At 38.4% G+C, this 22031-nt stretch overlaps 1 protein-coding gene across 1 annotated transcript; it reads right to left on the bottom strand.

Annotated features, from left to right (window-relative positions):
* Positions 1-694: 694 nt before the first annotated feature.
* CTSS (cathepsin S) lies at positions 695-21585 on the bottom strand. The gene is made up of 8 exons (XM_027576528.1): positions 21433-21585; positions 20374-20500; positions 18451-18573; positions 17457-17606; positions 14680-14907; positions 13545-13710; positions 12343-12445; positions 695-1155 (listed from the first exon to the last, which is right to left on the bottom strand). Exons 1-8 carry the CDS (start codon positions 21456-21458, stop codon positions 1056-1058), a joined length of 1023 nt encoding a protein of 340 aa, XP_027432329.1. The 5' UTR covers positions 21459-21585; the 3' UTR covers positions 695-1055.
* Between the last annotated feature and the right edge of the window lie 446 nt (positions 21586-22031).

Below are 22031 nucleotides of genomic sequence, written 5' to 3' on the forward strand. Positions count from 1 at the left end.
ATTTATGTATTTATTTTTTTAGAGGGGGAGGGGCAGAAGGCGAGGGAAAGAGAGAGAATCTTAAGCAGGCTCCATACCCAGCATAGGGCCTGTTGCGGAGCTCCATCTCACAACCCTGAGATCATGACCTGAGCTGAAATCAAGAGTGGGTGGTTTAACTGACTGAGCCACCTAGGCGCCCCAAAATTTAAAGTTCTTACTGCATCTTCAGAATCTGTCTACTATTCTAGAGCAGTTGGGACAAAGCTCAATCTGAATTAGATAAAAATATCAGTAATGGAATTTTTTTTTAAAGTAGTCTCCACGCCCAGCATTTATTGACTGAGCCACCCAGGTACCCCAGTAATGGAATATTTTAAAAGAGATGCAGTTTGGTTATTTTATTCAGGTTGACTTAATTATTTGCCCCCAAAAGGTTTTGGCCAAATTGCTAATAATTAGTATATTAATTGTTGATCATTAAAATGATTCTTCTAAAGTGCTTAAAAACAGATTGCATCTTAAGTATTTGCCTACTTTAAAAAAATTATCTAATCCTTTAATGTGCAAAGATACAATCTGAGCCCTCACAACATTAATAACCTAGTAGTTTCCTCCATTAAATTTGCCAAAGCCCTTCACCAGCATACTATAATTTACATCCTCATGATAGGTTATAATAGTTATCTAAGGATAAGAAAAGAATGGTATGTGGTAATGATACAAAGTTGAAAAGACATATTTATTAAGCATTTATATGCCATCATATTACAAAAGGGTATCCGGGAACTTAAAAAGACAAAGCATGTAAAATAAGAGTGACAAAACAAGCATGACAGATTTCTTCAGTTGACCAGTTCTCATACAGGTATATCTATAGTGCATTATTAATTTATGTAGCAAAATTTTTCCAATATCTGCAAAGCTAAAAAAAATAGAAGAGTCAAAATATATTCTATTAGTACAGTAAATATACACTGGCCACACATACTTATTTCTACAGGTTATAGCAGGTAAAATTAAGTTAAGAGAAAGTGTTTTGTTTTTTTGGACTTGTTATAAAATGAAGAGATCCTCTAGATTTCTGGGTAAGAGGGATAACTAGCAATCCCACAGTGATTTCCACTGTTTCTTGCCATCCGAATATATCCTTGTTCACCAAAGTTGAGGCCCCAGCTTTAGAAAAAGAAATAACACAAAATTACAAATGAATATAATCAAATCATATTATCAACTTTTTATCTCCTAGATTGTTTTTCTCCTAAAGTGATTATATATGAAAAGCTATAAAACAAAATTAGAACAAAATAATATAATAATTTCCCCAGGGCTTTTAGGCAATTTTCAAAGGATAGTCTGGAAAGCTTTAGTGCTATATTGATGAATAGACTTAATACCTAAGGAAAACAATACAAATTCCATCCCAAACCGTTAATCCCCCTACTTTGTAAATATGCCTCCTGCAGGAAAAGGGTGTTATTGTCCTTTCCAAGACCCCATCGCTAAATGTTTTTGCATTACAGGATCATAGGTTATAATTTTTGTCAAACTTAGATTCCTTTAGAGAATGTCAATTAAGAAATATTTTTGAGTGACTACCATGGAAAAGGCATAAAGTAGGGAATTCTGAAGTAAGCAATAAAAAGTGCAGCTCTCAAACAGCTTTTTGACCTAGAAGTGGAGCTGAGGTAAGATTTTTCTCACAGGTAAAGCTGTGAAAAAATGGAATATGCTATCTTAGGAGGAGGTGGCTCCTAACACTTCCACTGGCTCTGGAAGTGTTCAATCAGAGGTTTGCATAACTTGTTAGAGATGTTGCAGAGGGAATTTGTGGGTCAGGTAAGGGTTAGAAGAGATCAATGGTTCTCTCGCTTTTTTATTTTATGAACTTTGAGAATTAAAAAAATTTTGCAAATTTACATAAAGTTACCAATATTTTACAGGTATTTTAAAGATCAATATTTTATAGGTATTTTAAAGATTTTATTGATTGATTTTGAGAGAGAGAGAGCGAGTGAGCAGGGATAGGGGCAGGGGCAGAGGGAGAGGGAGAGAGAATCTCAAGCGGACTCCACACTGAGCACGGTGCGCAATGTGGGATTTAATCCCATGTCCCTGAGATCATAACCGAAATCAAGTCGGATGCTTAACTGATTGAGCCACCCAGGCACCCCAAAGTTACCAATTTTTAAATTAGCAAGTACAGACATTAAAAAAAATACTCTTTATATCACCATCATATTGTAAAAGAAAGGATGTCTCAACACCAAAACAAAACTTAAAAGGACATAGTCTCCAATTAAAGGATAGTCCTTTGAGCCAAATAAATTTATATATTTATGAAGGATGCACCAAAATATTCTTTTTGTCTCATTTTGCCACAGACTAGTGAAAAAACTGACAAGATTTTTGTGAGAGAAATATTTTCTTAAGTTTTCTTATGACTCTGAGATTTTGTAATTGCAGATATACAAATAATTATGAAGCAAATTCATTAAGTGCTATAACTAGGATACAAATAAAAGCATGAATTTGAGAAAATGCCTACTGAAAATGCCTACTGAGGACAGCAAGACATTTAGTTGAAGGGAAAATTGGATGTCTTTAGGGTAGTAGGAGACAAAAAAGATAGAAAGTTGGTTTGGGGCTATGTTGTGAAGAGCTTAGAACAACAGGCTAAGGAGCCTGTAGTTTGAATTCCATAGGCAAAGGGAAGCCGTTGCAAATTTTTGCTCAGGACTCAAAGGAAAGGTGGGTTGTGTCTTTGCATGCGGTGGAGAAACTAAGAAATGTTGCTTTATTGCAAAGCAGACAAATAGCATCATTTAAAATGGCTGTGCTCTAATGGGCCTGAAATATTCTCTGTATCAGCCATACAGTGGACACTTCGCAGGTCTTATTTTTCTCTTATCACTTAACGAGGTTGTCTCCACTTCTCTCCTGGCCTTAAGATAATAACGTGTCCTGTTTTTTCCCTTCTCTCTCTGCTCACTCCTTCTTAAACTCTTTCACGGCTTCTTTATTGTTTCCTTTCATTTATTGCCACTTCACTGCTTAAAATCCTTTAATGCCTCCCCAAAATCTTTAGAATAAAATCCAAACTCCACTGTTACCTCTTATCAATGGATGCAGTATTCTTTTAGTATCCAAAGACAATAATAATAAATTCTGGTGAAGCTATTATTAATATTAATAGCCATCATTTATTGAGCACTTAGCTCTGTGCTAAGCACCTTAACATATACTACCTCACTTTATTACCACCCTGTGAGGTGGGTAGTATCTTCTTTGTACTGAAGAGAAAAATGGTCAAAGTGGTAAAATGGCTTGCTCAGATGGTTAATCATGAAGCCAGAGCACAAATCTAGGATTGTTTTACTCCAAGGCCTACTCTAACATTTATACTATCCCTAACCCTACATTATTCCTGTGAGTGAGGTAGCATGAGGGATGAAATTCAGACCAGAACATCCAGGACCTTATATAATCGATATCTTACTATATCTTGCTTTGTAATTATTTCACTGCCTTAAAAAAGTATGTAAATCTCCTCCTCCGATTTCCCCCTCTTCATTTTTCCCTTCCTATTATCTTCTTTTTTTTTTTTTTTAACATATAATGTATTATTTGTTCCAGGGGAGATGAACCATGAGAGACTATGGACTCTGAGAAACAAACTGAGGATTCTAGAGGAGAAGGGGTTGGGGGGATGGGTTAGCCTGGTGATGGGTATTAAAGAGGGCACGTATTGGATGGAGCACTGGGTGTTATATGCAAACAATGAATCATGGAACACTACAAAATGATGTACGGTAATTAACATAATAAAATAAAATTTTTAAAAAAGTAGGTAAAAAATTTTAGACAAATTGAATTTGAACCTAAGTTCTGGTAACGAAAGTTGAATTGAGTTCTAATTACTAACAGTATGAACTCAGTGAGGTCCTATTCAGAATCTGGATAGCTTACTCTTCCCAGCTTCATAAACCAAGATCAACTGTCCCAAACTTTGTAGAAATCCCAGACCTCTTTTTGACTGAGTCCTGCTAACCCTCCCTTAAAGAATAAAACTGATTAAAAATCTCAAGCTAAATAAACATGAGGACAAATTCTTTCCTTCAGAACTATGCAACGTCTGCTCCAAATGTTCATTCTAGTCCTTAACCAAGTTGTTTATTGTTACTGGCTCTATAGCCCTTTCATTCAAACCGTTTACCTGCAGGCAAGTTTCTTAACTCTCTTAGTATCATGAGTTTCCTATTCTGTATTATGGAGATAAAATGCATATCTCGGAAGTTACCTTAAAAATTAAGTGAGAAAATGTATTTAAAGTACTTGCACAGTGTCTGTATATGTAGTAAATACTCAGTAAGTAGAGGTGGCTATGTTTGTTATTATCCAAGTCTGAGTCCATTTGATTGGACTCAAGTAGAGTCTATCCCCTTTAAAAAAAATACAGCCTTTTTCTAGAGTAACCAACAGTCCAGTTTGCCAGGGACTATTCTGGTTTAAAAAAAAAAAAAGCCCTGTGGCCTAGGAAACCCATTAGTATTTGACATGGTGAGATGGTTGGCCACCCTATCTTCTCCCTGCGTATTGTAGACTACTAACTTGTTAGACATTCCTTCTAGAATGTATGCCAGTTTCTTTTGTAATAAACTGCAGTTCTGAGCTTCCTAGGCTGTGCCAGATACTATTCTAGGCATTAGGCAAACAAGATAGACGAAGTCTTTTCAAAGCCTACATAGGAAACATACAATAAACAAATAAATAATATGATAAAATAGAAGTACTATAAAGAAAAATAAAGCAGAGTAAGGAGATATGGAATGTTGGGAATTGGGGCTACATTTTATTTATTTATTTATTTTACTTATTTATTTTAAAGACTTTATTTATTTATTTGTCAGAGAGAGAGAGAGAGCACACCCACAAGCAGGGGGAGTGGCAGGGAGAGGGAGCAGGCTCCCTGCTGAGCAAGGAGCCCAATGCGGGACTCGATCCCAGGACCCTGGGATCAATGACCTGAGCTGAAGGAAGATGCTTAACGAACTGAGCCACCCACGCATCCCTCAGGGCTACATTTTAGAAGGAGTAGTTAGGGAATGCTTCTCTGAGGAAATATTTGAGCAAAGACAGTAAGTGAAGGTGCAAATGATGCAAAGATTTGGAAAAAGAGCTGGAATAAACCTGATGTGTGAGAAATAGCAAGTGTACCTTGAGAAAAGTTACTGAAAAAAAGCTAGTGTTCTTGGAGCTGAGTGAGACAGGTGAATGTAGTGGGAAATGTCGTTGGAGATACAGGCTGAGGCCAGAAATTGTCATGGCTTTATAGGTCATGGATTTTGTTCTGTGTGTAAAGGAAAGCCATTAGAGCATTTGGGGAGAAGTAACATCATCTGCTTTATGCTTCAGAAAGATCATCCTGGCTACTGTATAGAGGATTCACTGCAAACAAACAAGAGGGGAAGTAACTACCAGTCAGGAGACTATTGCAATAGACCAAGAGACAGATGGATGGTGACTTGAATTAGAGCAGTAACAGTAGAGATATTGAGAAGTGGTAAGATTTGGGAAAATTTAATGATGATAGAAATGACAGAATATGCTGATGGGTTAGGTGTGAGGTATCAAACGAAGAAAGAAAGGATGGTTCCAATATTTTGACCTGGGGTAAATGCTGTTGGCATACACTGAGATGGGAAAAATTGGAGCAGTGGGCAGGGTGTCAAGAGTCTGTTTTGGACGTGCTAAGTTAAAGGGGCCTATAGATACTCAGGTGGAGAAGTCAAATAGTAGGCTTTTGGATATGGAGTCTGGAGTTCAGAAAAGAGATAGGGCTGAAGGTGTAAAGTTGAGAGTCATCATCTGCTTGTTGTTTAAAACCCTGACACTAAATGAGATCATCAAAAGAGTATAAAGAGAGAGAGAAATTGAGGCCTGAGGCATTATAGTATTTAAAAGTGAGGGGGCGCCTGGGTGGCTCAGTTGTTAAGCGTCTGCCTTCGGCTCAGGTCATGATCCCAGGGTCCTGGGATCAAGCCCCGCATTGGGCTCCCTGCTCCACGGGAAGCCTGCTTCTCCCTCTCCCACTCCCCCTGCTTGTGTTCCTGCTCGCTCTGTGTGTGTGTGTGTGTGTGTGTGTGTGTGTGTGTGTGAAATAAATAAATAAATAAAATCTTTAAAAAAAATAAATAAAAGTGAGGAAGAATAAGAGGAACTATAGAACTCAGGAGACTGAGAGGTAAAGTAGGAAGAAAATCAGGGGGGTATGGTCCCCTGAAAGTCAAATAAAGTGTTTTGGAAAGTAGAGAGTAACCATACATCAAACGTTAAGAGTGCAGGAAGATGAGACCTGACAACTATTTAATGAGGCAAGATGGAGGTGATTGTTGATTTTGACAAGAGTGATTTCAGTGGAGTAGTGGGAATAAATATCCTATTTGAGTTATAAATCAATATGTACATTCCTAATCTCTTTGTAGAGAAATCTCTAAGAAAAATCATTAGATTACAACTTTTTCCTTTTTTAACTCTTTTCCAGCCTCTGATTCCATGGAGAGGAGGCAGTACATATGAGTTTAATGTAGAACATTAACTCTAAGAGTCAGGATCTCCTGAAAGATCAGACAGTAGCTTTCAGTGAGGGAAAATGGAATATGTTCTTTTTTTCCACCTTGTATTTTACTAATTTAATCCATTTATGGATGAAAAGGAGGCATTCCAGTCTCCCATCCATCAGCTCCATTGACTTACCTCATTATCTAGAGACCCATCAATTTTGCAACTATTTATCTTAGAGAGTTCACCAGATATTGCTTAAAGGTGTTCTGGGTGCTTTCTTAGTTTTTGGGGAGTGTGTGTCACTCACATTTAAGGTTCTCATTAGCTTATGGTTAATGCTTTTAATTTTTTTCCCCAGGCTAAAATTATTCTATGCCCAATAACTTTGGGCCATTACTCATTGATCTGTAGATTAGATTAAACTCCTCCCTTTTTAAAAAGAAAAAGCATAATTGACATACAATATCCTATTAGTTTCAAGCGTGATTTCGCAGTGATTTGATATTTTTATACATTACAAATGATCCTCATGCTAAGTCTAGTTACCACCTGTCACTATACAAAGTTATTACAATATTATTGACAATATTCTCTATACTGTACATTATATCCCCATGACCTATTTATTTTATAACTGGAAGTTTGTACCTGTTAATCCCCTTTACCTATTTTTCCCATCCACCCAAACCCTTCCCCTTCTGGTAACCACTAGTTTGCTTCTTGTATCTAGGACGCTATTTCTGTTTTGTTCTATTTTTTAGATTCTACATATAAGTGAAATCATATGGTATTTGTTTATCTAACTTATTTCACTTAGCATTATGCTAGGTTCATACATGTTGTCATGAATAACAAGATTTCATTCTTTTTCTATGGCTGAGTAATAGTCTATTGTGTGTGTGTGTGTGTGTGTGTGTGTGTGTGTGTGTGTGTGTCCCATCTTCCTTATCTATTTATCTATTGCTGAACATTTAAATATTTTATTTATTTATTTATTTGAGAGAGAAAGAGCAAGTGAGAGAGTGCATGCATGCACGTGGGAGGGGCAGATGGGGAGGGAGAGGGAGAAGGAAAGAATCTCAAGCAGACTCCCCGCTGAGTGTGGAGCCTGATGTAGAGCTCAAATGCATGACCCTAAGATCATGACCTGAGCCGAAACCAAGAATCAGAAGCTTAGCTCACTGTGCCATCCAGGTGCCCCAAGGGAACTAGTATTCTAACCAAGATCTGCCTGGCTTCAAGGCATCTTCGCTGCCAAAGGGAAGTTCAGTATACTTTGAACATGTGGCAGCTCGATTTCTTGAGTCATACCTGCACTTTCCATCCTGCCAAAAAAGGTATAAATCAACTTCCTTTATATTACCAACATCCTAAGTCTGGATTTCAAATATGCTTTCTTTCCTCATTTAGCCTTTCCGATGCCTAAGGTTCCTTCTTCCTTTTAAAGGAAGAAAAATCAAATCTTCCAAAACCCTAACAGTTCCATGTTTCACCAGTAACAGAGGAAATACATAATGATTATATTGTTTTAAATTGTGAACATCTTCATGCATGCAAAAGTTGCTGGATAATGTCCCTCTCAGGTGGATTGTAGGGGTATACTATGTAAAGATCATTATTTATTTATTTGACAGAGAGAGACACAGCGAGAGCAGGAACATAAGCAGGGGGAGTGGGAGAGGGAGAAGCAGGCCTCCTGCCAAGCAGGGAGCCTGATGTGGGGCTCGATCCCAGGACCCTGGGATCATGACCTAAGTCAAAGGCAAATGCTTAATGACTGAGCCACCCAGGTGGCCCAGTATTCTCCATTTAAACATCTATTATAATAATGCAATATATGTTAAGAAAAAAAAAAGAAGAAGATAGCAGGAGGGGAAGAATGAAGGGGGGGAAATCGGAGGGGGAGACCAACCATGAGAGACGATGGACTCTGAAAAACAAACTGAGGGTTCTAGAGGGGAGGGGGTTGGGGGGATGGGTTAGCCTGGTGATGGGTATTAAAGAGGGCACGTTCTGCGTGGAGCACTGGGTGTTATGCACAAACAATGAATCATGGAACACTACATCCAAAACTAATGATGTAATGTATGGTGATTAACATAACAATAAAAAAATTTTAAAAATCTATTATAAGTATTTTATCAGGTTATTAATAATAGTCTGAGTAAATATAATTTCTAATACATGGACTTGAGTGTGTAATAGTTTAATATTGTCCCTATTAGGTATTAGCCAAAGGCAGACACTCAACCATCTGAGTCACCCAGGCGCCCTGGTTTTCACTATTAAAGAAGAAGAATGAATGCTACAATTTACATAAATTGGGTATGAAGCTTTCCCCATATTTAGGATTATTTTCTTCATATAGATTCAAAGAAATGAGAAAAAATTGGACAAAGAAAGTGAACATTTAAAAAGGTTTTGATTCATATTATCGAATTGCTTTCAAGAAGGATTGTGACAATTTATTCTTCCACTGGAATGTATGCAAGTGCCCATTTCACCATAGACAGGTGGGATTTCTGTAGGCAGCAATGGGCTTTAAGGGTATTTCAGAAAGATAAAATAGCATAAGAAACAGAAATAGCTAAGTGTCTATAAACTTAGGAATGATGAGTAAGTAGTTCACTGTGGCCAGAGTGTAAATATGGGTGCATGAGAACATAGGGGGAGAAAAGTCTAGAAAGCTATGTTGGAAACTAGATAATGGAGAATCTTGAACACCTGATTAGGAATTTAGACTTCATTATGATGACAATGGTAAACTATTTAGAATTTTTGACCATGGGTTTACATGATCTATATTTTAAGAAGATACTTCCGAGGCTGGGTGAGAATGGAATCTGAAATAGAGCAGGAATAGAAAGAAATATAAAATATGATTCAAAGGCCGAATGGACAGGGCTATATGGATTGAAGGAGAGACAGGAGAGTCCAAGATGATACCAAGGCTTTGATAACCTGAAGATGGTGATGCATTACTCAAAATAGGGAATTATTTTCCCTTGGGCTTATTCTAAAATACTTTTCAGGGGTGGAGAGTGGAAGGAAAGTTTAGATGGAAGGAGAGAGGGAATTTGAATTTAGACTTGTTGAGAGAGAGAGAGTATGTGTGTGTTGTGAGTAGCAGTAGGGTAGGCAGGTGGGAAACTTGCATTTTTTTAAAGATTTTACTTATTTAAGAGAGAGAGGGAGCAAGAGAGAGAGAGAACACAAGCAGGGAGGGGCAGAAGGAGACGTAGACTCCCAACTGAGCAGGGAGCCTGACATGGGACTCCCATGGACCCTGGGATCATGACCCAAGCTGAAGGCAGATGCTTAACCAACTGAGCCACACAGGCACCTGGAAATTTGGATTTTTTAAAAAATATTTATTTATTTTTTAGAGAGAGAGCACATGTGAGTGGCGGGAGGGGCAGAGGGAGAGACTCTTCAAGCAGACTCCCTGCTGAGTGTGGAGGGCAGGGCAGCTGGGGGCCCGAGGTTCCATCTTAAAACCCATGAGACCACAACCTGAGCTGAAACCAAGAGTCAGTTGCTTAACTGACTGAGCCACCCAGGCGACCTGGAAATTTGGATTTTTTCACAAAGCTGTCAAGTTGGAAGTTGGACATGGAAGTCTGTTGCTTAGTAGAGAGATCGTTTTTAGAGTTTGTGAATTGGCTGTCACCCACATAATGGCAATAGTTGAAACTAAAGTTGCAGATGAGTATTCGTTAGTACAGCTAGAGCTTGAGCATAAGGGACAGGTGGAAGAAAGTAAGAAATGAGGCTAAAGCTGATACAGCAAAATGAGTCAGGATAGTGTTATGTCTTATTTCGTAGATGCCAAAGAAATAAATGCAGTAGAGAGTTCATAAAGCCGAGAGATTTTTCACATTTGTGTGCCATTGCATATCCTTTTTAGGTGATTGGGCCATTTATTTTCCTCCTCTAACACATGAACAATTCCACTCATCTGAAAACTTAATGCAAATAAGTAGCGCCTTCTCTGTGAAACTTTTAGGCAGTTAGGCATCTCCTCATCTATGGCCCCATAGCCATTGAGACATGTATCATTATACCGTGATGTGTTGTGTTTTATTGTTTTAAAAATATATCTAATTCCCCACTGGACTGTTATGTGAGCTTTTTTTGGGACAGGATGATTTCTCATTAATTTTTGTATTTCCAGGGCCTAGATAATGCCCATCACATTGTAGATGCCTAGTAAATGCTCACTGAATGAGTAAGTGCTGAGAAGGAGTTTTGAATTTAAACACTAAAAGATATAAATGGTCTTCCAGAAGAGCAGTTTCAATAGGGAAGGGAAGTTAGAATACATACTGTAGGAAGTCAACAAGAAAAAAGATGTAAGTGAAAACATTGCTTCATATAAAAACATTATCACTGGTCCAGGCCCAAGCTGATCAGTGCTGTGAATAGGTTACAAGTGAACCAAGATATTGTTTCCTCAACTACTTTCCCAATAGGCCATACAAATACTACCATCTTCTATGTGTGCCATGTATTGTGCTAAGGACACAAGGACAATACAGATCTTTACCCCAAAGGTGCATACCGAATATTAGTCATAGATAGGTAAACATACAATTTAAATATAATGTATAAAATACTCCAGTGTACATAAGACATTTTGCAAACATAGAAAAAAGACATTTTACCCAGCCCAAGGATTTAGAAGGAAATTTCTGGTATACGAGAATGCCTTAGCTGGTTTTGAAGGAAAAGGAGAAATAAACCAAGTGAGGAGAAAGAATGTTCCCGGCAGAGGGAATAGCATAACCAAGACATGAAGATATTAAAGACAAAATGGTATGTATAGGAACTCTGTGTATAATTCAATGTAACTGGAATGAAAAGTGTGAGACAAGTGCCAGCAACTGAGCCTGGCAAGCCAGGCAGGGACCACAACATAGATGACTTGTCTTCTCCACTAGGGAACATTAATTTTATACCAAATGGTACTCTGTAGAACAATTATAAGCCCAGTTTGTCATATCTGAGACATACCAGTTTGGAAGCAGTTTACAAAAGATGGATTTGAGAGTAAAGGAGACCAGCTTGAAGGCTACAGGAATAGTCCAGGCAAGAGATGTCTGAACCAAAGCAATAATGGAAGAAATGGAGAGGTGACAGAAGCAAGGACAGATATGTGGGAAATTAGTTTGACTTATTGCTTGATTAGATCTGGCCTACAACAAATCTATAGTATCTAATTGGGTGACTGTGTTGTATGTCGTTGCCATTTAGTGAGATAGGAAGTTCTGGGGAAGGACACAATATGGTAGAGAGGGTACTGAATTCCTTGAATATACTGAGTTTGGAGAAACTAAGATACATGGAAGTGGATATGTCCAGATAAATAAGTCCGAATTTCAGGGCAGAGGATAGAGCTAGAGCTTGAGCTTTAAAGTTATCAGCATATAGGTTATGGCTAAAATCACAAGAAAAGTGTAGGCTAAGAAGAGTAACGGGCAAAGGATGGAGCCCCGGAGGAAAGACCAACATTTGGGGACTAAGCAGAGGAATAGATATTTATAAAGGAGACTGAGAAGGAACGGTCAGAGAAGTATTCTAGAAGAAAAATCATGAAAATAAACTGCTGAAGCCAGAATAGGAAGTGAGGAAATGGGGGCACTGAGTAATTAATTTATAATGTTACTTTATAAGAAGCTATGAATGTTTATCATTGTCATTATCATAATCATCATCATCATAATCACAGGAAAGCATTTGTTGAAGCACCATCAAATTCCTTATTTTAATTAAATATGCACTAAAGTGCAAATATATTACCTGTTTTTCACAAGCCAGTAGTCTTTCCCATTAAGGTTACCATAGCCAACCACTAATACACCATGATTCACATTCTGAGTACAGGATGGGTCATAGTAGACACCTGAGAATAAAATATAGGTGGAGAAAAAGAGTGAACGGTATGTGATAATAAGGACATTTGAAAATGCTATTGCTTTTAGTAGACTGTTTTATATACATGGCAAGCAAGTTGAATTATGATTTTAGGAACATATGCTCTCATTAAACTATGTGGAGTTCATAATTCTTTGCCATCAATTCTGTATTTATTGGTTTTCTTGCCAAGTTTGGCATTGATCCAGTCACAGTTCCCTCAGAAATCTTTGATAAACAGCTACCTTTTTCTAATTACTTTTTAAAGATTTTATTTATTTATTTATTTGAGAGAGAGACCACGAGTGAGCACGAGCAAGAGGAGGGGCAGAGGGAGAGAGAGAGAGAGAGAGAATCCCAAGCAGACTCTGTGCTGAGTGTAGAGCCTGACATGGGGCTCAATCTCACTACCCTGAGATCATGACCTGAGCTGAAATCAAGAGTTGGATACTTAACCGACTGAGCCACCCAGGTGCCCCCTTTTTCTAATTATTTTTAATTTATATAGACTCAGTTATGTCAGTTACTGTATTTCTTTGTATATATTCCTAAATTGTTTATTCCGTATATTTTTATTCTTTACTAGATGAAATGATCTTCGGGTGAGGCTTTTTTTTTTTAAATAAAACAGTATAGCCATTTACTTGGTTTAACACAATGCTCTAACACTGGCGGGTGCCCTCCTTGTATCCCGCAGTGCTGCACCTACAGTGCACAGTGGCTCCAGGGGTTAGGAGCCCAGGCTCTGGAGTCAAAGTAGCATGGTTTCTAATCCTAGCTGACCACTTCCAGACTATGACTTTTGGCAAGTTAACTGCCTAAGACTTGTTCATCTCTAAAATAGGGTTATTGTGAGGATTAAATAAGATAATGCATGGAAAGAATTTATCATAGTACTTGGCCTATAGTACTAGGAAATTTTGTTGAGTATTACTTTACTAATTAGAACTGGATATAAAATACATATATGAAATGAAGGATTCTGTTTAACCTGAACAATCAGAGGTGGGGTGATGGGGAAGGATAATATTCTTTCTTATGGTGCAGGGGCCGCATATAATAAGAAGATAGCACATCTGAGTTTTTACCACTTCTGTACAGGTAGAAAGAAGAGTGTTTTGCATCAATAGCAACAGACACAGGTCCTTTATTGGCCACAGCTTCCTTCAAGGCATCTTCGCTGCCAAAGGGAAGTTCAGTATACTTTGAACATGTGGCAGCTCGATTTCTTGAGTCATACCTGCACTTTCCATCCTGCAAAAAAAGGTATAAATCAACTTCCTTTATATTACCAACATCCTAAGTCTGGATTTCAAATATGCTTTCTTTCCTCATTTAGCCTTTCCGATGCCTAAGGTTCCTTCTTCCTTTTAAAGGAAGAAAAATCAAATCTTCCAAAACCCTAACAGTTCCATGTTTCACCAGTAACAGAGGAAATACATAATGATTATATTGTTTTAAATTGTGAACATCTTCATGCATGCAAAAGTTGCTGGATAATGTCCCTCTCAGGTGGATTGTAGGGGTATACTATGTAAAGATCATAAACTCTATACTAGAACTTCTTTAAAATCTTTTTGATGATATAATGCGTGCATAATGATGGTTTATAAAGACCATGTAATCTGAAAAACACTTAGAGTGCATATTTTAGTAGGAAAGAGAGGTTATAAATATTCACTTTTGTTGTGCATACATGTATGGTTTTTTAAATGCTTAATAGGACAAAGAACTTGAAAGAAATAAACCAAAATAATGGTGGTTAAGGTAGAATGTTTTGGAGTGGTATTTTTATGTTTTCTAAATTTTCAGTAATATGGATATATTAATTCATTTAACAAAATATGTCATGAACTTGTGAGGAGAAAGAAGAGAGCATTATTTAGCTTTTTAGTAGGTAGGAGAATGATGTGGTTGATGATCTGAGAATGAGGTTGAGCATGGGAGGCCGTAGGAAAAACAAGTTGAAATACCAAGCAGATGAACAGAAAGAAATCTCAGGTTTACTGAAAATCCATTTTTCATGAATTCTACTTGTTTAAGACCATTGTGCCACTGATGAATTAAGAAGACTACTGACTAATGCAGCGAACTCTTGAAAATTTAAGAATTCTTGATCAGGATTTTCATACACTGCTTCTCAAGCGATTGGCTTGGTTGTGAGTTTAATTCAGTTAGTCAAGGGATAGCATAAAGTCCCAAAAAAGTTTGCTTGTGACACACCATAGCTTTGTAGGGATAGGAAGCTTCCGAATCGATGCCCTTGTTATCAATAATATACTGGAAAGCCTCTGTCATGAAGCCACCATGGCAGCCTTCATTCCTGTATTTTTCAGTTGAGCAATCTACCAGGTTCTGTGCACTCAGGGATACCAGCTTTCCTGTTTTCAGCTTCAGCTGTGCTTCCAGGGCCCCCACAGCGCTGAAAGCCCAACAAGCACCACAAGCACCCTAAAACAGAGACAAGGTCACAAAGGTAATCAGAGAGTCGGGAAGGAGGACTTCCATAACACAAACTGGGTACCTCCCAACATGTCAGTTCTGTCGGTTGTTACAGGAACAGCTCCCCGCACTACAGTTTCTTCATTTCTTAGACATGGACATGAAGATGAAATACTTGATTATTCTCTGAGCAAGGTCCTATATTGGGAGAGATTTGCAAATGGCTGAGCTCAGAGCATAATTGCCATAATCAAATATATTAAGAAACAGTACCTACTGAGCATGCACTAGATCCCAGCTATCTTCACCCATAAGTAAGGTAGATAGTCATCTACAGTACAGTGATTTTGAGAGGAGCTCTTGACCTAAAATACCTTTTCTCCTGTCAAATAAGGCCTGAAAATATATGGTTAAATATTCTCAAACTTTTTTTTTAAAGATTTTATTTATTTGACAGAGAGAGGGAATACAAGCAGGGGGAGTGGGAGAGGGAGAAGCAGGCTTCCTGCTGAGCAAGGAGCCCAATGCGGGGCTCGATCCCAGGACCCTGGGATCATGACCTGAGCCGAAGGCAGACACTTAACGACCGAGCCACCCAGGTGCCCCTTTTTCCACACATTTTTAGCTTCATAATTTTTTGATCAAAGATAGTTTACAGGGAAGCATAAACAAACAGAAAAACACAAAGCTGCTTTAGTTAAAAAAGATCCAGAGCCTTATCATAATTGTTCTCTTCACTTCTTCCTTCATTCCACCTTGCTCTCTACCCAAAGGAAGCAAATTGAATTTGCTTTTGGTTAAAGCAAAATCACCCATTAAAATGCAAGCATCCAGGGAAAGGAGCTCCATTAGATTGTTTATATTTAATACCTAAATGTGTACTTTACTGGATCTTCCCAAACTTTTATTTTCTTATTTTTTTAAGTAGCCTCCATGACCAACATGGGGCTTGAACTCATGACCCGGAGATTGAGTGTTGCATGCTCTACTGACTGAGCCAGCCAAGTTCTAGTAAGAAACTAGAAATTGCAAGAAAAATATCTAGGAAGAACAGAATAAGATATTAGCAGTACCATTCACTTCTTAATTTTTACTTTTGGGACACCTGGGTAGCTCAGTCAGTTAAGCGTCTGCCTTTGGCTCAGGTCATGATCCCGGGGTCCTGGGATGGAGCCCTGTGTCAGGCACTCTCCTCAGTGGAGATTCTGCTTCTCCCTCTCCCTCAGCCCCTCCCCGCACCTGGGCTCTCTCTCAAATATAAATTAATTAATTCTTTAAAAAATATGTTTACTCTCTTTCGCTTTCACTCTCTCTCAAATAAGTAAATAAAATCTTTAAAAATAAATAAAAGGGGCGCCTGGGTGGCTCAGTTGGTTAAGTGTCTGCCTTCAGCTCAGGTCATGATCCCAGGATCCTGGGATCGAGCCCCACATCAGTCTCCCTCCTCAGCGGAGAGCCTGTTTCTCCTTCTTCCTCTGCCTGCCACTCTGCCTACTTGTGCCCTCCCTCTATCTCTCTGTCAAATAAATAAATAAAATCTTTAAAAAAAAGTAAATTAAATAAATAAATAAATAAAAATAAAAATATATGTTTACTTTCTTCATTGGTTACCAGCTGGGGCAGATGCTCAGAACACTCGGCTTCTTCTCCCTTACCCTCACCTATAAGGTGATACATGTGTTTTACCCTTATTTAGGATTTTTGCCACTCTTTTTTTTTAAAGTAGTCTCCATGGCCAGCATAGAGTCCAACATGGGGCTTGAACTCACAACACTGAGATCAAGACCTGAGCTGAGATCAAGAGTCCGATGCTTAACCAACTGAGCCACCCAGGCACCCCTTAAAGCGAACTAAAGGAAATACAAAAACATAGGAACAAATTTATAAAACCCACACTGTATTTCTTACTGTAACAATGCAAGCCTAGTCATGAGTTGACTGGTACAATTTACAGGCCACTCTCAGCTCTGGGTTTTCCCTCTCCTTCAATCCTGAAATGTAGGGAGAAACTTCCTGATCAATATTCTCTCACATACACAATACTGTTTCTCAGGCAATTGGCTTGGTGGAAGGTCCAGTGCAGTTGATCGATAGTATGAGCACTAAAAATCTGTCTTAAAGAAACATATTTGCTCAGTTCACAGTTTTGTCTAATGTGGCTCTAACCATTGGTATTCTAATTATCAATTTAGATTTATGTAAGTATGGTAACTTACTCTAAAAGATTGTGAGTAATCTTCAAACAAGGCTTTCTAGAATTAATAAAAAAACAAAAGCAATAGTAGCCCGCAAGTTTCAAATATTCCTCTAAAAAATTTGTTGAGGAAAGTGGTTACAGCAGGACTAAACAAGGACTAAACTGTGGAGAATACAAATAAAGTATGATATGTGGACATTGTCCTCAAGGAGCTTACAATTTAGTTGGGAAGACACGAATAACAAAAATCATTAGAAATAACATTAGGGAGATTCTGCTGCCAAATTAGGTAGCTGGACTAAGTATTGACAGAAGAGAGAGCTCTTCCGGGTGTACAGAAGCCTGAGATAACAATACTCACCTGGTATTTCACTTCAGTAACACACCCCTTCTCTCTCCAGTCCACAGAATCAGGCAATTTCTGATTAGAGTTTGACTTGTAAGTGATATTTCTCTGCCATTGGCTGGGAACTCTCAGGGAACTCATCAAAGATATCACTTCTTCACTGGTCTACAAGACAAATATATATATATCTCCTTTTACTTATGACCTTCTTTTCAATATTCTAATAACTGTAACTGTGAATAAATTTAACAACCTAGAAAAACTAGTGGTAGTTGTGACCAACATAGGTATTGCTAAGTATCTGATAGGTGAATTATCTGGGTCTCTTTCACACTCTGTCCTAGCAACCATTTAGGCATTGGGAAGAAGAAGAAAGTGATAAAAACTAGAAGTTACAGGAAGGCAGATTTTTGGTTTAAAGCAAGGCAGAATTTTATACAAGGGCTGTCTAAAAAGTGGACTGAACTGGTTTTCCTTGTGAGAAAGAATTACAAAGAAGATGCCTGCATTTAGGTAGAAATTTAATCTACCCAGGGTGTTCTCTTCCAAGAGGTACTATGATTCTTAATTTTGGCCTCAACAGTAAAGTTTTGTAGGGTAGAAAACATTTTAAAAACTAACAGAAGAGTATTTGTGATATTAAATACCCACACTCTCTCATTAAGAAGGCAGGTGGACCATACTGAATTATCAGTTCAGATGTACATAAGTATGATAACTTACTCTAAAAGATTGTGAGTACTCTTTGGGCAGTGCTTTCTAGAATTAATAAAAAACAAAAGCAATACTAGCCTCTGAGTTTCAAGTATGCCTCTAAAAAAATTATTAAGGAAAGTGGTCACAGTAGGACTAAACAAGGAATCTGCAAATTCTCATGTCCTTAAATTCTACTGTTTTCTAACTTTGTACACACACACATTCCTTTGCTGTTTACCTTCAGATTGCCTTTGGGGAGATGGAAATCATGCGTACCCAGAGATGAAAGTAGGATTATTTGTAATTTACTTACCATGTCTCCCAGATGGTTCATGCCTAGATCATATGAATGCATTCCCATTGAGTGTTCCAGATTGTGAAGCATCACAAATTTTAGATTCTTTTCCCAGATAAGACGCCTTGCTACTTCCTCGTTCTAAAACGTAAGGAAGAAGAACATAGTCACAGGCATATCTAAAAACTACTGTAGGCTCAGCCCCAGACTACTGCAGTAAAGCAAATACCACAGTAAAGTGAGTCAAATAAAAGTTTTGGTTTCTCCATGCATATAAAAGTCACATTTACACTATACTATAGTTTATTAAGTGTGCAAAAGCATTATGTTATTTGAACTTTGAAATAAATTATAAAAGTAGAATACTAATCAAAAGTTATTTTCATTCCTTCCAAGGGACTGGAATCATTAAAAAGAGAGATAGTATTCATCTAACCAGATAGTGGTGCTAACTGAACAACTTACTCTGGTTAACCTTGAAATTAGAGGCTTGTTTCTAAAGGGGATTGGATGAGGGTAAAATTCATCACTACTAAGAAAACAACTCAGTGCACATCCTACTAAAAGTGTCATTTTTATACAAAAATAATGTATCAAAGAAGTTAATACATAATTCTTGCTTACAAAGTCAGAGATATATATATCTTAAAGATTTTATTTTTAAGTAATCTATACCCAACGTGAGGCTCGAACCCACAACCCCGAGATCAAGAGTTACATGCTCCACTGACTGAGTCAGCCAGCTGCCCCTCAGAAATATTATTTTGAGTAGGCTCCATGCCCAGCATGGGGCTTAAATTCACGACCCTGAGAATAAGAGTTGTGATTAAGAGTCTCCTGAGCCAGCCAGGCACCCCCAAACTCAGAAATAGTATGTAGTTATAAGACTCAGTTATTTGAAGCGCTAGGGTTAAGGTCTTTTTTTTTAAAAAAAGATTTCATTTACTTGACAGAGAGAGCATGAGCGTGGGGGAGGAGCAAGGGAGGAGGGAGAAGCAGACTCCCTGCTGAGCAGGGAGCCCAACAGGGGGCTCAGGCTCGATTCCAGGACCCCGGGATCATGACCTGAACCAAAGGCAGATGCTTACCCGACTGAGCCACCCAGGTGCCCCATATATTTCCTGATTTTTAAGACCTTAACCGGGACACCTGGGTGGCGCAGTGGGTTAAGGATCTGCCTTCAGCTCAGGTCATGATCCAGGGTCCTGGGATGGAGCCCTCCTTGCTCAGCGGGGAGCCTGCTTCTCCCTCTTGCTCTGCCTGTAGCTCCCCCCACTTGTTGCTCTCTCTCTCACTCTCTCTCTCTATGTGTCAAATAATAAATAAAATCTTTTAAAAAATCAGTAAGTATTCATTGAAATAAAAACAAAAGTACACCATGGGAATTGAAAGTCAAAAAACAACATCTGGTAGTGCTTCTATGCCCAGGGACTGAAATAGGTCTTTTTGTCCCCAAACATGTACTTTATCCCCCTTGACCTGGAACCTGCATTCCCATTACAACTTTGTTTGCTCCCTGGTTTCTGTGAATTCTTGGCTCACGTGTCACCTTTGATGAGGGTACTTCCCTGAGCATTCTGTTGTATATAAAGAATAATCACTTCCAGCCCCTCACAGCCATCTCCCAGAGCCCTCCAGATCTAGGTCTCGCTAGACCCCCATGCCCTGCTTTATTTTTCTCTACTGCAGTTGTCACCACCTACCATACTATATATCTGCTTATTTATTTACTTAATTCCTGTCTCCCCTGCTATCATATGAGCTCCACAAAAACAGGAACTTTGTTTCCTGCTATATCTCTGGTACCAAGAATAGAATCTGGCAAGAAATGAATGCGTAAACATTTATTGAAAACATTGCTTGTAAGAATATAATTTTGAGGGGGAGAAAGCATAGGATACTCGAGCAAAAGCAAATTGTCCAAGTAACAATCCCACGTACTTTTTCCTTGTATTGTTTGCCATAGGTTTTCTTCCAAAGATTCCAGTGATGGTCCAGAGTGGGATCTTTATGCAACTGTGCCTGTGCACAGGAGCACGCCAGGAGCATGCAAACCAGCCATTTCCTTCTGTTAAAGGAAAGGTAACATAAGAAAAGTAGCTATTATCTGCATATATTGTGACCAAATTTTTACATTAAAAAAAAGCACTGTAAAGTCTGTCAAAAGGACAATACAAATCAGAATTATACAGGAAACTTTCTGGGATTTATTGTCACAAGGAGTAACCTGTAGATTTATGACTGGAATACCACTTCCAATACTTAGTAGCACTTTAGAAAGTGATTTTCAGAAATTTCCTGATACCTGGTATGCCAAACTTTCATCCAAAGTAGGGGGAACTGGGTAGGAGAGGGAGGCAGGGACTTTACAGGATTTGCCAACAAATCTAATCAAGGGAAATCGCCCCCCACCATTCTCAAGGGGCAGACCTTTGAAAAATCAGTTTATCTGCATAATTTTTGAATACATGGGCTCTTCTTAATTGGTCTATTTAAGTATCCACATTGTTTAGAGGTAATTGAAAGACACCTCCCATATATTGCTTTCAAATCCTAGAGTCATTTTATTTTTTAACCAGTTTTTCTAATAATCGAAATATCTATTTCAAAGGAAGCGCTTAAGTACTTTTGAAAACACCACTTCTATATCTAATGCAAAAAGACTTGAACAGAATTCAGTGACTACCTCCCTCAAACTGGATTCTACTTTCTTTTCTGATTCTTTTAAATTCAAAACAGCTGCAAGTTCAGCCATGTAAATCTTCAGATTATATTCCAAAAAAAGCTACGTTTCAGCCCCAGGTTTAGATGTGCAAGCAGACATTTAACTTTTCAAAAAAGATTTTCTTTAGTCAAAAAAACAAGAGGCAAATTGAGCGGCACAATATTTTCGTTTACTTCCTGAAACCAACAGTTTAAAGCCTGGCAGGCACGGCAAGCTAAAGACACAAACGGAGGGTTTAAAGACCAAGCGGTAGAAAAAGACCAGACAGTACGTACATCATAGAACCGGCAGGTGCTCCCATACTATGAATGCGGGAAGGCAAGCCCTCTCCAAAGGTTTGAAGGCAGCAGAGGGTCTTTAGTCACACTGACTTTAAAAAGATACCGGGCTTGTCACATGAGGTATCCACAATGAGGAAGTGAACTTTCATTTCAGTTTCATTTAAAAATCTAACCGCATCAGCTATCTTCTGGCCCTCAAACCTCTGGTTTTGGAGGGTACAGTGGGTACAGTAAGCCACCAAAAAGCACCCCAGTGGAGCCGATCAGTAGAACAAACTCAGCAAAATAGGAGCACAATTTGGATGATTCACTTTACCTCAAAACACCAATTTTCAGATGGAAAAATTTAGTTATGAAGAAATTTGGATTAAGCCCCTGAAATCCCAGTTTCCTCCAGAATTTCCTCCAAAAATCTGTAACCATCTGTGATTACTGTTGTCTCATTCTCACTCAACTATTCTTTGGTTCATCAATTCAAAATATCTTTTTTTTTAAAGATTTTATTTGTTGGGCGCCTGGGTGGCTCAGATGGTTAAGTGTCTGCCTTCGGCTCAGGTCATGATCCCAGGGTCCTGGGATCGAGTCCCGCTTCG

The sequence above is a fragment of the Zalophus californianus genome, chromosome 4, assembly GCF_009762305.2.
Source record: "Zalophus californianus isolate mZalCal1 chromosome 4, mZalCal1.pri.v2, whole genome shotgun sequence".
Taxonomy (NCBI): Eukaryota; Metazoa; Chordata; class Mammalia; order Carnivora; family Otariidae; genus Zalophus; species Zalophus californianus.

What these genes read in the sequence shown, in the direction of transcription:
- CTSS (XM_027576528.1), bottom strand. Translation starts at nt 21,458, where the DNA reads ATGGGAGCACCTGCCGGTTCTATGAT. An exon ending in GCAAACAATACAAGGAAAAA is followed by an intron (nt 18,574 to 20,373) that starts GTACGTGGGATT and finishes CTTACGTTTTAG; the next exon opens with AACGAGGAAGTAGCAAGGCG. An exon ending in TTTCTACCTGTACAGAAGTG is followed by an intron (nt 12,446 to 13,544) that starts GTAAAAACTCAG and finishes TTTTATTCTCAG; the next exon opens with GTGTCTACTATGACCCATCC.